Source organism: Podarcis pityusensis (genome assembly GCF_964106645.2).
Source record: "Podarcis pityusensis genome assembly, chromosome: 12".
NCBI lineage: Eukaryota > Metazoa > Chordata > Lepidosauria > Squamata > Lacertidae > Podarcis > Podarcis pityusensis.
The window spans coordinates 54,249,670-54,264,671 of NC_138037.1; the positions used below are offsets into that span (position 1 = coordinate 54,249,670).

The following is a 15,002-nucleotide window of genomic DNA, read 5'->3' on the forward strand; positions in this document are numbered from 1 at the left end:
TTAGAGACGGCTTGAACAAAATAATCTAAATTAACATTAACTTCCTTAAGGCACTAAATCAGTGGCTTCTCAATCCAAAAGCAAATTTAATTAAATGAAATGGGTCGCACATTATATTTGAAAATTTACTGCTAGGAGCAACATGTCTATATCTTATCAGAGGAGCTAAAAAAAATTCTCTCCAGTTTTGGAATATTTTTACAGAATTTCAGAAAATGCAACTATGACAAAACCCACCTATGTTGTTCCAAAGCATCCCTCAACCCAAATATTTTCATTGGCTGCAAACACTTACAATGTAGCCTGTAGCTCAGAGTCCTTGAGTTCCTTCTGCAGGCAATTTATTTTCATCTGAAGACTCTTAAAAATCAAAACACACATATGTTTACAGGTGAATAATAAAATGCACTTATCTCTCAATCACACTCACTTTGTCCCTGTCTCTCTCTCACACACACACATTTTGGGATTCTGCAGATCTTGTTATTATGAAAAGAAATATCTTTCAGAAGGGGAAAACTTGTGGTCTAACAATGCAGGGAGCACTTTCACAAGACCATTTCTCTGTGGTGCAAACAGTGAAGGAGGCGTCCCCTCAGCAACTTCAGAAATGTTAATGGGGGATGGCTGGCTCTTTTCTTCATTGTGTACCCCAGACTCATAACAGCCCTCATGCAAAATAATCACTGATCCTCTGAATGTGTGCGTTTGTTGGGGTTGACAGCACACACACACACACACAACTCCCGCCCAACAGATCACTATGGAAATAATCAGGACTTTGGATCCTGTTTGGATAGGACCCTTAGATCCTGAGCTGTGGTAATGACAGCATCGCTGTGCCCCAGGGTCTGAAGGCCATGGTCTCTGCTGTGATGGTGAGACCAAAAATATGCTCTTCCCAGTGGTGTGCGTACTTGGGGGACTGGGATAATCCCCCAAATGTTCCCCTGGTGCCTCCTTCCCAAAGACTGGGAAGCTTCTGCCCAGCTTAGGGAGAGAGGGGTTATGGTCATGTGTGCAACATCAGCACGTCAAGATGTCACACGTGTGATGTCACCCCCACCCCTCAATCGCCCTCGCAAGCTGGTGCCTCTGGCCCTGGCTGTTCTCCTACAAAAAGTTAACTGCACGCCACTAGGTGTTCCCACCGCCCACTTCAGATGGGGTGGGAGGTGGAAGAAGGAAAGAGTTGTCCAGAAGAGCTCTGGTTTGGGCCATGAAACTGCTGGAAGGGTGAAGACCTGGGCACTGGCGTCCATAAATAGTGTGTTTGGGAAGCTGAGCAGCATAGGAGCCCAAAGGCATACCCTCCAACATTTCTCCCGATGAAAATAGGAACATCCCATTCCTTAATGATAATTTTACTATTTATATCGCACACAACTTACTGGGTTGCCCAGTTCAGCAGTTCGAATCCCCGTGATGGGGTGAGCTCCCGTTGCTCGGCCCCTGCTCCTGCCAACCCAGCAGTTCGAAAGCACGTCAAAGTGCAAGTAGATAAATAGGTACTGCTCCGGTGGGACGGTAAACAGCGTTTCCGTGTGCTGCTCTGGTTTCCAGAAGCAGCTTAGTCATGTTGGCCACATGACCCGGAAACTTTACACTGGCTCCCTCGGCCAGTAAAGCAAGATGAACGGCGCAACCCCAGAGTCGGTCGCGACTGGACCTAATGGTCAGGGGTCCCTTTACCTTTACCTTTAAGGGAAAGTGGGACATTTGAGGATCAAATCAGAAACCAGGATACCTTCTCTAAATCAGGGACGTCCCTGGAAAATAGGGACACTTGGAGCAAAGGGCTTTTTCCAGATCCATGTTTAACTGTTTCCAATCTAGTAGGCTACTTAAGAGGTACCAGGAGAAGGAGATTCTCCAAACTGGATTAGGATCTGGGTTAAAACGCTCTGCCAGCGTGTGTGTGTGTGTTTATGGGTACACAGGTCAAAATGGTTTCTCGCATTTGCAGAGCATGATTCTTGGGGTAAAGAATGATCCTTGCTTTTATTTTAAAAAACCATTAAAAACCACACATCTCATAAAAAGTCCATCTGATCTCCTCTCCACCAGGCATATATATTTAGGCCTGGACATTTTAAATAACTAGTATTTCCATTTTAAACTGTCATGGCTGAACTCCCTTTTGATTTGCTAATGAGGTTATGTCACAGCCAATCTGAACGCTATTTAATCAGAAATAGTCATGCTAACTTCAAGGGGAAAGAACTATATTACTGAATACAAATATACTTGATGTACCTCAATATGCTTTCCTTGTTCAATCAAAGCTGCTCTTGTTTCAACCATAAGTACTTGTTCCTGTAGTGCAAATGAAATGCAACAGTTTAAAGAAAGAGTGAAACCCATAATTCCCATTACACAAATGTAATGGTTTCATATTTTGTTATCAAAATACTTCTTAGATAATTAATGTGTGATTATTTTTGATCTGTATGTACATATGTGTGACACACACACACACACACACACACACACACATATATTACACTGCCTTTTTGCCCCTTTTATACAAAGGCGGCTTGTACTTGTACTATCTATCTATCTATCTAATCTATCTATCTATCTATCTATCTATCATGTCAATAAATATAAAGCAAGAAAACAACAAGACTTGAATGAAAACAACAGCAACAAAACCCCTTTACCCTGCCGCCCTATGCATGTTTAACATGGAGTAACCCCGCTGAACATAGTTCAATTGCAAAAACTCACAGCCTGTCCAAAGCCTGGTAGAATAGAATGGTCTTTAATTGAAACACCAACAAAGCAGGTCTCTGGGAGTTGGGGTTTTGCAATGGAGAAAGTTGTGTCCTTGGCAGCCACCCATCTGAGGGTGAGGGTACCCATAGCACAGTTTCTGCAGGCCAGGGAAGAGGAATCTGTGGCCCTCTCCAGGTTCTGTTGGACTCCTAGACAGCCTTGGCAACGGTCAGGGATGCTGGAAGCTGTGGTAGAACAACATCTAGAAGCCCAGGTGGAATGAATCAGCCTCCTGTAACCAACATGCTTAAGTCTAATTAATGCATGAAGGGGGTAAGCTGTCCTGCTAGGCTTAGCTAGGTCACTCCTCCTCACCTTGGGAGGAAGGGTTACCAAACTCTTTGTCCTCTCACTTCCACCATGTGAACCCTACCAGCAAGAAGGTCTAACCTGAACACTCCAAGCTTAGACTGCATGGCTTAAGGGAACCATCTTTGTGTTTCTACACAAATAATTCAGAAACCTTTACCATATTGAAACCTAAGTTATACCACCTGCCTTTTCTTGCCGCTGTATGGAAAAGCACATGATTCAGACCTTGGAAGGGTTTGTAAGTAAACCATTTTTAATTAGCCAAATGTGTGGTCTAAGGGAAGTGGGGAATTTTAGAAACAGCTTAGAAGGGGGATATTTTAAAGGTCTAACTGGGTCTATTTCCACACTTTGCTTTGCTGCATATCTTATTATTTAAAATTGCTCCTGGGGTTCTCTCACCAAAGAGTTCTTGCCCCAGGCCTGGATCCAGATGTCCAGAGAATTCTTCTTCTATTTTTCTTTACTTTTAACCAAACCAAAACCCAACAGTCCAAAGGTTCTCCATTCCTGGACAGGCTGTGGAGAAGCAGGCAGTCCCAGATCCTCCAGCTTAAAAGCAGTACACAGAACTGCCTTCAGAAATAAACTAGGAGTCCAGGAGTCAATGAAGCTTTTTAAACACCTGCAAAATGTGGCCAATCCTATAGGATCCTGCTGTTGAGCTGGTTGCCATATCCTTGAACCACTCACACATTGAAGAGATCCGCTATAAAAAAAACATCTGTGCCAGTTTATGTGTGCTGTACTGGCTTCCCTGTTCACGTCAGTGACAAGAGAGTAGGAGCTGAATGCACATAAGTCTCCAGATCAGGGTGACTATGTTTATATTCTGGTTTTATCTAAACAGATTTCAAAATGCTGTTACAGGATCATATTGTGGTGAGATACTGCTAGCATAGCAGGGATTTTAACACTTTTGAATCTATTTAGAGAAAAATAAATTCATTTTGCCATCAGCTTAACTGCAAATTAAAACTGATTTCTTATTCTCTGGGGGAGCGGGGTGAATATTCCATTATAGCTACTGCATATATATTTTCCAGTACCTTGAAAAGATCTCCCTTTTTTTCTTCCATCTTCTTTTCCCAACATTGCAGTGTCTTCTTCCAAAAGAACATTTATCATTGACGGAGGAGAGAGAGAGAGAACAGATTTTATAAGTCTTACATCCTTTTGGGGAAGCTATATTCCATACTTAACGATTGCAGCATCCACAAAAAGTGTCTTCACAAGCAGAGCTTTCCTGTTAGCCACAAATGCAACACTTTTCAATGGAGTCAGCTAAAAGTCATCATGTCTTGAATAATCAAGTGATTATGTACAAACAACGTACAGTTTCTCCCTACACCTGTTATTTGTGTGTTTTCCCCATTGATCTGCCCAGAAGCCAAATTTTACAACAGCAGCAAAATACAACTAAAAATGATAACAAAACAAAGATAAAATACTAATCTTCAACCCAATATAACAATTAAGCAACACAAACAACATTTAAAATGGATGTGTGACACCCCACCCTACTCGCTGAAGGTACTGTGGAATGGGAAAATCCTACTTGCTTCCTACAGGTGGTTAAAGAGCTAAATGCATTTATGGACCCCAGAGGGGGTGAAAACCTCATGTCTGCTTAAAACAGGGAAGTACTGGTGGCATCTTTTACTATGGCAGGAGCTTTTGTGCTTTAGATCATAGTCCAGATGAAGTGGACCCACAAAAGCTGATATCATAATAAATTTGTTCGTCTTTAAGGGGCCACAGCAATTCGCAGAAAAACCAAATTGCCATTTGCTCCGATAGAGTGCTAAAGAATGGTTTTCCCCGGAGGAAAACAGAGGGACAAGACAAAGTGTGGAGAAGCCCACTGTCAACTATCCCTCTGGAAGTTATTCCTGGGATGCGTTATTGGAATATTTGGGCAAACGAGGGACTTTTCTGCAGCTCACGCTGCCTAGTGACTGGAGACGGGTGGTTGGGAGAAGGGTTGGTTGGCCTTTTCCATTGTGCAAGGCTTGGCTTGCTTACTTGGATGCTTCTGGCACAGAGCTGATGGAGTAGGTCCAGCCTGTACGCAGTTCTGGTTAGTGCCCATTGGACTGGTAGGGGGAAAGGCAGGAAGACCAACAGTAGGGAGAGCCAATGACTGGCAGAGCCACCCCATGACTGCTTGTAAGTAAGGCAGCCAGGTGGCAGTGCCCCATGCACTCTAATGGACCAGCTTCCACTGACTGCGCATGCCCAGGAGCGGTCCTGAAATCTCCACCCCTCCTGGCCTGGATGAGGCCTTGTCCTCCTTCCCCACAGCTGACAACATGAAGCCTGACCCATTTGTAAACTGCTCTGATTTTTAAAACAGATTGGTTTCAGACATGCAGTGGATGCCCGCAAAATTAATAATGTTTTCAGACAATCAGTTCTAAAGCTTCCATCCATCTCTAGGTTGAACCATGAGGTCAGCAAACAGCCTGGCAGCCACATGAACTTGGAGGGTGGATTATAAGTGAGATGGTTTATAAATACTGAATGCTGACAAATGCAGCAACAGGAGCAGAGTGGCAATGCCTTGCGGTGAGCGAGAAAAGACCGTTGCATTAGCACATTTTTGTAATGGAAATGATCAAAGTGGTTCGGCGGGAGGGAGGACGGATTGAAGTAACATCTAATTATTCATGATGGCACCAGTGACCACAAAATCACTGTTTACTGCCACCCAGGATAGGATATTAATAGGGGGGATGTTTGTTTCTGCATGTCAAGAAAACGGATAACGCTCTTCCATTTTGTCAAGAGTAAATGCTGCTGGAAAATTATAGGCCCCCTTTCCCCAAGACAGGGAAACACAAGCCAAGCCGACTGATATAACACACTGCTTCCATCACAAGCTAGTCAGCCATACTGCTAGTCAGCCAGAGAACTAGGAATACAAATCTGATGTAACACTGTCTTCATTCCCTTGCACTGAGGATGCTTCACAGCCAGGGTGTTATATTGAATCCTGTCTTCTGTAGGCTGTGTATAGTCCTCCTACCTTAACAGCACATTTGAAGCACATTCCCGCCCCCCCTCAGAGAATTCTGGGAAGTATTGTGAGAGAGAGAGAGAGAGAGAGAGAGAGAGAGAGAGAGAGAGAGTTGCTGAGCAATTGTAACTCTGTGAGGGTTAAACGACAGTGCCCAGAATTCTTTGAGAGAAATAATGTGTTTTGAACATGCTTTAAAGGGGCAGTATGTGCACGGCTAGTTTAAACCTGCTCAGTATATTTTGATAATGATCATATTGTTGCAGGCGTGATCTTTGCATAGCTGTCAATTTTCAGATTTTAAAATAAGGGATCAGCAGCCCCACCTGTCCCGGGGACAGTCTATGGGATATCTAACAATCCGGGATAGCAGCAGGAAGCAGTGGGAAACGGCGCTGGAATAAGGGAATTTCCCGCAAAAAAGGGGAAGGCTATGGCTCTTTGGTTGTGCAATATCTTTTGTTTGGGCTTTTGCGTAACTTGACAGCCGAAGGTTGTAGCTTAATAACATTTGACCCTAGCCCCCACCTGGGCCTCTGGACAGAAGCAACGCCTCATGGATCCTTTTAACAGGATACACTTAACCAGGGCTTTTTTTCCAGCCAGAACTCATCAGAACTCAGTCCCAGTGCCTCTCAAGGGGGCACCATTGCCATTATAAGAGAACAAGTTCCAGCACCTCTTTTTGTGAGGTTCCAGCACCTCTTTTTCTAGATAAATGGCACTGCCCTTAACCAAAGAGGGGCAGGCAGTCGCTACAACCTTCCCTCCAGCCAAGACTAAGGCTCACCCAATGCCTAACCTCACAAAGTTGTGGTGATTGCTATGAAATGGACAAAAAACAAAGTATGAAAGCAAAACATATGAAAAAGGGAGGGAGGATGGGAGATCCAACAAGGAGGCTGGGGAGGAGGGCTAGGCAGGCCCCAATTATTCCGCCCCCCCGGAGGGAAGCCAAGCTACACCCATTGGCTGGTTGGGCCTGCCCCCTGGGGAATTCCCCCACCTAAGCATTTGGCCAATGCACAGGCAGGCTGCAATCTTCCCCGGCCGGCTGCCAGATCACAGGCGTGGCCATGGCCAGGTTACAGCACTGCCTGACCATTAAAGGTAAGCAGACCTATGTCACACCCTACCCTCAGTGAGACCTGAGATTTGTGTTTGGGCTGAAGAGGTAAAAGAAGCCTGACTGTAAAAGTAGCTTTCAGGGGTTGAAGTGAGACATGCAGGTGTTTCGATGAGCCTGGCGCTGCTCTACAGACTAGTATTGCCAACCGGCCCACTTGCCGCCATCCTCAAATTGTCTATCTGCACATAAATGGATATTGCAAAAATGCCATAAGATTCCAGCGCGCTCGCTCTCTCTCCTCATGAGAAAATTGCCCTATAATTTCCCGCCGCTTTGGGAAGTGGAGACTCTGTAACAATATTTCCTTTTGGTCCCTTAGGTGATTTTATTTCATTGACTACATTGGAAATGTAAAATTGCATCCCAAACTGTGTAATGGAGCGTTGACTCGCTGAGGTGCTAAATGACAGTGGCACCTCTATGAATATGGAATTGCTTTGCTCAGAGTTTGAAGAGTATAGGCTCACAATGCATCATTAAAGAAAATTAGATATGGGTGCTACTGAGTTCTTTCAACAATATGACTATGCATAAAACTCAGTACTGTCAATAAAGGACTCTTGAGATTGCCAGACAAATAATATCTGTATACTAGCTTGGATCACATTTTGTTGCTCTTTATAGATTTGATTTTTGGAAAGAAAATGTTGGTCTGAACAGCAAACTTGGTGCAGAATCCTCCCAGCAGTTACAGCCTAATAGAGTTCAAAGGGAATTATACATGGGTTTAGCATTGCACCCTTTGCTTCTCTCCCCCCGCTCAATTAATAAAACATTACTATTCATTTATATAGTATTTGAACAGGGTAGAGGGCTTTACTATGGACTCCTTTGCACATAACACTACCAAGCCAAGGTTTAGCAAGAACAAGAAAGTGTGCAAGTGTTGTACAGGAGAACTTCCCCAAAGTTGGTGCCCTGCAAAAAGAATTCATCTGGTGAAAACTGGGATACCTTTGCATTCCTTGTTAGTTCGTGCTCCAAGGGTTGCCAGGCTTCCACATTGCTTAGAAGATGGTGACGCCTGACAGAATCAGAGATGAGAGAAGAATCACAGCTGGCCATTCCATGGTGAGCTATACTTGTCCTTAGGTGTTCTTGATGCCTGGCCAGCTGACAGTCACACAATCTAGACCACTTAAAGCAAAAATAATTATACATCTATATTTTTAAACAACATACTGAAAATATACTGAAGCAGAATGTGTACACTTCTGTCAAAGAAACGGTTCTTCTTTCTCTGTTCACTATATGTTCAGGGTCACACCAGGCAAATGCTACCACTTTCCTGGAAGGAAACATGGCTGGCCAACAGGGCCACTTGATGCAGGACTGAGACTGGATCAATTAAATGTCCCGAACATCTTCTGCTTTGGGTAGCTTAGCACCACAGTTTACCATGAAGATGACAGAGTTGGCAGCTATGAATGGCAAATTTTGTGGAGGAGGGAGAGGGAGATGAGGTGGCAAAGGGCAAGAGGGAGACATTTGTCCCCAGTCTGGTTCTGGCTATGCCCAATGTTAACTCTGGCTCCCAGATTACTCTTCCCATTAGTCATCAGCCCTTTGTAAAAAAAAAAGATTCCCCACCCTTCTTTAAAGGAGCTCAGAGTGACTCAGATGACACCAGCTCCCTCATGATCGTTAGGCTGCTACTTAGCTTCACAGATGGAACTGCATCAAGCATCTTCAGATAATTCTCGGACCCCGTATCTGCCCCATTCATTCCCACTATTCCAGTATGGCAGGAAGCAGAAGAATGGACTGGACATATTTTGTGCCTGGAAGCAACCTTGCTCCAACCTCCTGGATTGCAGGGTTGTTGTAACAAATACACAACAATGTGGAGAAGATTTGGCCCACTGACATGTGCATGGCTGACTCTGCTGCTTTACACCTGTGCAGAAATACCTCTATGTAGATATTATTCGTTTTAAATTGTTTGCTAAGTGTTGTGCAGGTGGTTGAGAAAATATTACTGTTCTGGTGGCTTTATAAAATGTACACCAGTACAATGGCCCCTCCCCCACATGGTGTATAGCATACCCTCCAAATGTCCCGATTTTCTAGGGACAGTCCTGGAATTATGAACGCCACCCCAGTTTCTCAAATGATCCCGGAATGTCCCTATTTCCCCCTCTAGTGCCACCACCGAGCTTGGAAAGGTAGATGAGCTGGCGCTTGTTCTGAATGGTGGTGGCAGCAGTGGCAGCTGTGAGGGAGCTTCTCCTCGCCTCTCCATGGCCGCTGCTGCTGGCCTCCTCCCTTGGGCAGCTTGTAGCAGCTGCTGGAGGGCAGGTGAGGAGGAAGAGAAGCTGCCGTTGCCAAGACCCAGCCCCATGTAATACGCCGGCTCTGAGGGGCAGGCAGAGGGCAGGACTGCCCTGGGTGGAAAGAAAAGGGGAGCACAACAGAATACAGGGAGTCTTGATTTGGGGGGGATAAATGCTTTGTGCATCCAAGTCTAATCTTGCCCCTTTCTAAAATTTATCTATTGGTGTGTGTTTTTATTTTGTAAAAAGAATAGAATACAATAGGGATTAAGGAATTTCTCAGGACAGCGGAGGGTGAGTATGCTTTGTTCCATTAGTGTAGTGCTGGTGGAAATGCTCTGTGAGTGGGGGTTAAAAATGGGGGAGGGGTCAAGGAGGGTCAGTTTCAGGGAGTGAGAAATGTCCCTCTTCTCATCTGAGGAATGTTGGAGGGTATGCTATAGCCCCACACGTTTTAGGTGCTGAACACCTGTAGGGGATCTCCTTGAGTAAGCTCTCATCTAAATTGCACGAGACGCTGACTCAAGTAGGGCATCGTTGCCACAGCTGCCATTCAGCCGCCAACATGGCGGGGCAGCATGAACATTGAGGGCAGGACACTTCACTTTCCCCCTCAGGAGAGGGGAATCATATAGGGGGGCAGGAATGACTAAACAGGGGACAACGGCATTCTGCCTAGTCTTCAAACAATCAGATTTCTCTCTCCAACCTCTTCCTGCTGATGCTTTATAGCCTTTGGCTTCTTGATCTTGATTCCGTCTTCCACCTCTATCTCCTCCCAGGTTCTTTTTATGTAACGCTGTGGATACTGCAGGCTGCAAGACATAATAACAGGCTGGAACACGGCAGGCTGGGGAAAATGAGCGCTGAAAGGGTTTTTTAAAAGCGCCCCGGGGTTTAAAACGAATGTGGGGAGACTTCTTCTCACTCTTTCTGCGATCATTTGCGACTGTCATTGTACTTATCAGAAATATTGGTAATTAGATATCTCTGTGGACTGCAAAAGCATTTAGAGAATATCGTGGTGGTACACAACAACAAAATAAAAGCAGATAGAACAAATCAAATACAGTTCTCATGGCAATGTCAGCAATTACCCTTCCAAATATTTGTAATACAAATATTCTTAATAATAATTTACTGTACATATGGATTTGTATAGTGAGATCACTGGTGTTTTTTCTTTATCACTTAAAGTTTCTGAGAGGTGGAATTTGCACTGGGCCTGTGACCCTGGCAAAAGGGGGTTCAATCCTCTGCCTTTGCTACTTCCCAAACTTCAGTTCCCACCAGAATTACTACCTGCATTGCCGTCTTCAGAGCTAATAGCAGCTTCAGGGGTTATTTTATTTCAAGACAGCACAGCACAGGCCGTAAGGCTCAGTCCCTTCCCACAATACCATGGCACCAAGCTAAATTACCTCCACTAGGCAATAACTTTTAATCAAGGGAAAAGATCCAATAACAGATTTCCTATGTCACACATGTTGCTTGGCCGTGAGCTCCCGTTGTCTAGATATTTGTCATTTTACTAGCTATTTGCAGCCCAAGGATCCCGTCATGGAAGAACCTCCTATGCTCTAAGCAGAGAAAATACTAAATATGGGTCACTTCTGCTTCCTTCATTAATTGGATGGCGGGAGTCTTGAAGGTGGGGGTTTTCAGAGAGCAGCACCTGGCCTGACTCAGAGGCTTCAAGGTGAGGGTGGAAAGGGAGAAGAGGAGGCACCAGCTTTCGCCAATCCCAGAGAAGGCAACAGGGCTGGACCTAGAAGGCTTCATAATGCATCTCCTGTAGAGGGAGCCAAACAGATGAAAAAATAGCACCGGAAATATCTCTTACCTCCTCATCTCTTGCCTAAAATGCTTGTTTTCTTTCAAGAGCTGCTGGTTCTCCCCAACGAGCTTGATAATCATGTTGCTAAGGAATCTCTTCTCGCTTTTGAGCCTTTCTGTGGCCAGAAGCAGATCCGCAAACATCATCTTTCTATACAACATCAGGACCAGAACAAGATCAACCCCAACAGATGTGATTTTTTAAAAAAGCTTCAAAATACATCGCCATGTGTTATTATAATTCACAATCAAAATTTACACAGCACAAACGGTATAGGTTTCCTGCATATACCTAATCCATTTTTATTAATCCAATTTGATAGGCTACTATCATTTCTTTTTGGACAGATGGGGGGGGGGGAGGTGTTTCTTAAGCCAAGACTCAATGTTCAGCATCTCTTTATGGGATCTGAACCAAGTTCAGCACGGCATCTAATGGTCAACCTTGCCTCTGCTTACAAGAGACTCTTCGTAATGCTAGAGCCCACCCCTAACATTAATCGTGTTAAGGAATGACGCAGTGACATGGGTGCAGCCAGGATTTTTGTTGGAGTGGGCAGAACCTCAGTTTTCTATGAATTTTTATTTTATTTTATTGATTGAGGGGAGCAGCTGCCCCCCCCGGCTACGTCCATCAACACTGATGCAATGCATGATGTATGGGATCATTGATCTACATTAAACTGCTCATGTTTAGACCACTATACTGTTAAGTGGTTTGTTTGTTTTTTTTAAAAAATGATTTTGACAAAGTAATAATAATAAAGAAACAAGAATAAAAACGTGCACCCCACCCCCGAGACCATTCCATTGTAACTATCCAACCTCCCAAAATTTCCACACCTCTTGAGATGGTTTGACCCTTTTCTGTTTTAACAGTACAAATTCTACAAACACCTTCCATAGCTCCTCAAAATCATTTCTCCTGCATATAACCCGTCTTACCTTAATAGCACATGTTAATTTATCATTAATAGCTATTATTAAGCACCATTAAGTGTTTGACAAAGCGACATTTGACAAATAAATGCTTTGGAATCCCCTACTTATTAATATCAGGCAGGACGGGAGTCCTCAGTTTACTGTTTTAGATGCCTGCTAACAGGGCCGGCCCACCCATGAGGCAAGATGGGGCGTCGCCTCGGGCGGCAGGATCCACAGAGGCAGCAGATCTGGCCTCCAAGGAATGCCTCGCCTGCTGCTTCTTGGAAGCTCGATCTGCCTTCTCCTCAGCAGACCCCTTCCATGCTGCCGGCCTCTTGGCCCTGGCAGGGAGGTGCCATTTTGTGCTTCGCCTCAGGTGCCAAAATGTCTTGGGTCCGCCCTGCCTGCTAAACACTTGTTTCAGCAAACTGCAAACCACACACCAACAGCATATCCATCTTAACAACATTACTGTTGTTGTTAACAAGGAAAGTGAAAAGATTAATCAGGGACAGCTCAGTCGGTAGAGCATGAGTGTCTTAATCTCAGGGTTGTGGGTTCAAGTTCCATGGTGGTCAAAATATTCCTGCATTGTACAGGGTTGGACTAGATGACCCTCATGGTCCCTTCCAACTATACCATTCTATGAAATGATGTATAAATAAGAGAATATGGGTGTTTCAAAGGATAGGATGATTTGCATTCAAAATTGCCTTTACTTTTTGGCAAAAGCTGAATACTATAAAGAGCTGCTTTATCTCATCTAGGCATATTCTAAAAGGTACACTAACCCAGAATAATTTCCAGAAGCAAAATATACTCTGGGATGCGGAGGAAGAACAAGGCCCTCACTTAGCTCCCAGCTCCCAGGTGTAGAGTCAAACTGTTATCAGCCCCAACAAGCTGCCCTCTAACCAGCCCTGGCAGTTGCCTTGTTTGTGAGGTGGCGTGAGATCACAACTGTGTAAATAATATTAGCAAACATCAAGTGAGATTTCATCCCTCCCCCCAGCCTTTCAACACTGAGCATTTTAAACCACTAGGACCTGTTATTTCCATGACTTTGGTGGAATAGCATAAGGTTCCTAACCTTCCTTTCAGATGGGACCACAAACCTTCTCCTTGCCCTTGGCCTGGCAGAAGTCAACAGCCTTCCCCAAACCTCATGGCCCTTTTATTTTGAAAGATTTGTCTTTGATACATTTGGGGAAGCTCTTTTATCTCCTTGGGGAGGTTATTTTGTTAAACTAAAGAGCCCTGGATGTTTGTGCAGTGCCACAATGTACTCATCTTTGTGAATTAAGATACCTAGAACCATTTATTTTTTTAAATCTGATACTAGCTACCTACTAGCTACCTTTGGGACGCGAGTGGCACTGTGGTCTAAACCACTGAGCCTAGGGCTTGCCGATCGGAAGGTCAGCGGTTCGAATCCTTGCGACGGGGTGAGATCCTGTTGCTCTGTCCCAGCTCCTGCCAACCTAGCAGTTCAAAAACACATCAAAGTAGATAAATAGGTACCGCTTCGGCAGGAAGGTAAACGGCATTTCCATGTGCTGCTCTGGTTTCGCCAGAAGCGGCTTAGTCATGCTGGCCACATGACCCAGAAAAACTGTCTGTGGACAAACGTCGGCTCCCTTGGCCAGTAAAGCGAGATGAGCGCTGCAACCCCAGAGTCGTTCGCAACTGGACTTAACTGTCAGGGGTCCCATTACCTTTACTACCTACCTTTACGGTGGTTTCTGTGTGTGCAGGAAGGACTTTGGTTATGTACACAATAACCCGCACAAAAATGCTGTTTCTCTCAACCTGGAATCATTTGTGCTCATCCTCAAGACGCTGCTTTCAATCTAGATTGATTCTAGATCCTGCCACCCACAAGGGCAGGGGTGGCTAATTGATACACATTTGAAAAGCCTCCTTGATTAGATTATCCACATTTTTTCTTCCCTGCACATTCCCCAGGTGAATGAAGAAGGAAGTGGTGGTTGCGATTTTGATATACGCTTACCCACAATGCCCTTGGCAAAGGGTGGATATACCCTCCCCCCATTGCTGGGACCACCTACAACTGTTTTAATCTGTTTTCAAATGGGTAATGCAGAATCAATCTTCAATGAGCATTTATTTTTGGAGAGAAACTGGTCCCCCCCCCCTCAAGAACTGCTTTTCAGGGCAACAAAATCTGCAAAAGATTAGATTGTGCGTGGGCTATGTGGGGGAAAAACCCCAATACTCTGTCTCCACTGATTCTTGAATAAAATGCTGGGTGTATACAGCCTTTGTTTAATACTTTATTTATTTGCAATTCATGTGAACCGAAGACAGGAGGCTCTCTAGCATTGTGGGTTGGGTTGATGTTGTCTGTCACAGTATTTTGCTTTCTTATCACTTATACACACACACACACACACACACACACACACACACGACAGATGCTCATGGACTTAAGGTCACTGATACCCTCATTCTTTATCACTTTCTCCTTTAACTCAGGTACCCTACAATGAAAGGGGCTGCAATGGCCACTTACAGAATGGCACACAGTCGAGAACTTTGTGGCTTCAACTGTTCTTCTTCCCCATTCTCTCTTAGCCCTGCCTGGGGTGGAGGAGTGTTTGTGATATAATCTGCCTCTAGAATATTGTTCGCAAGGCCCACTACCCCTGATGTTTTGAGTACATTTTAACTAAAAACTCTTCTATTCCATTGTGTAGTTCAGGGTCATTAT

At 44.5% G+C, this 15,002-nt stretch overlaps 1 protein-coding gene across 4 annotated transcripts in view; it reads right to left on the minus strand.

The window, feature by feature from the left end:
* The window catches only part of LOC308459918 (uncharacterized protein), a 47,503-nt gene that overhangs the window by 9,310 nt on the left and 23,191 nt on the right, over positions 1–15,002 (minus strand). The window contains exons 1-7 of one of the 4 annotated variants that reach the window (XM_080975750.1): positions 13,063–13,208; positions 11,355–11,498; positions 10,221–10,326; positions 8,193–8,375; positions 4,140–4,193; positions 2,257–2,316; positions 296–360 (exon numbers count right to left, since the gene is read on the minus strand). In XM_080975750.1, coding sequence (XP_080831876.1) covers positions 296–360; positions 2,257–2,316; positions 4,140–4,193; positions 8,193–8,375; positions 10,221–10,326; positions 11,355–11,494 — 608 coding nt within the window. In that variant the 5' untranslated portion in view covers positions 11,495–11,498; positions 13,063–13,208. Of the gene's footprint in view, positions 1–295; positions 361–2,256; positions 2,317–4,139; positions 4,197–8,192; positions 8,376–10,220; positions 10,327–11,354; positions 11,499–13,062; positions 13,209–15,002 lie in introns of those variants that run through there. The other 3 variants (XM_080975748.1, XM_080975751.1, XM_080975749.1) reach the window with 3 other exon arrangements.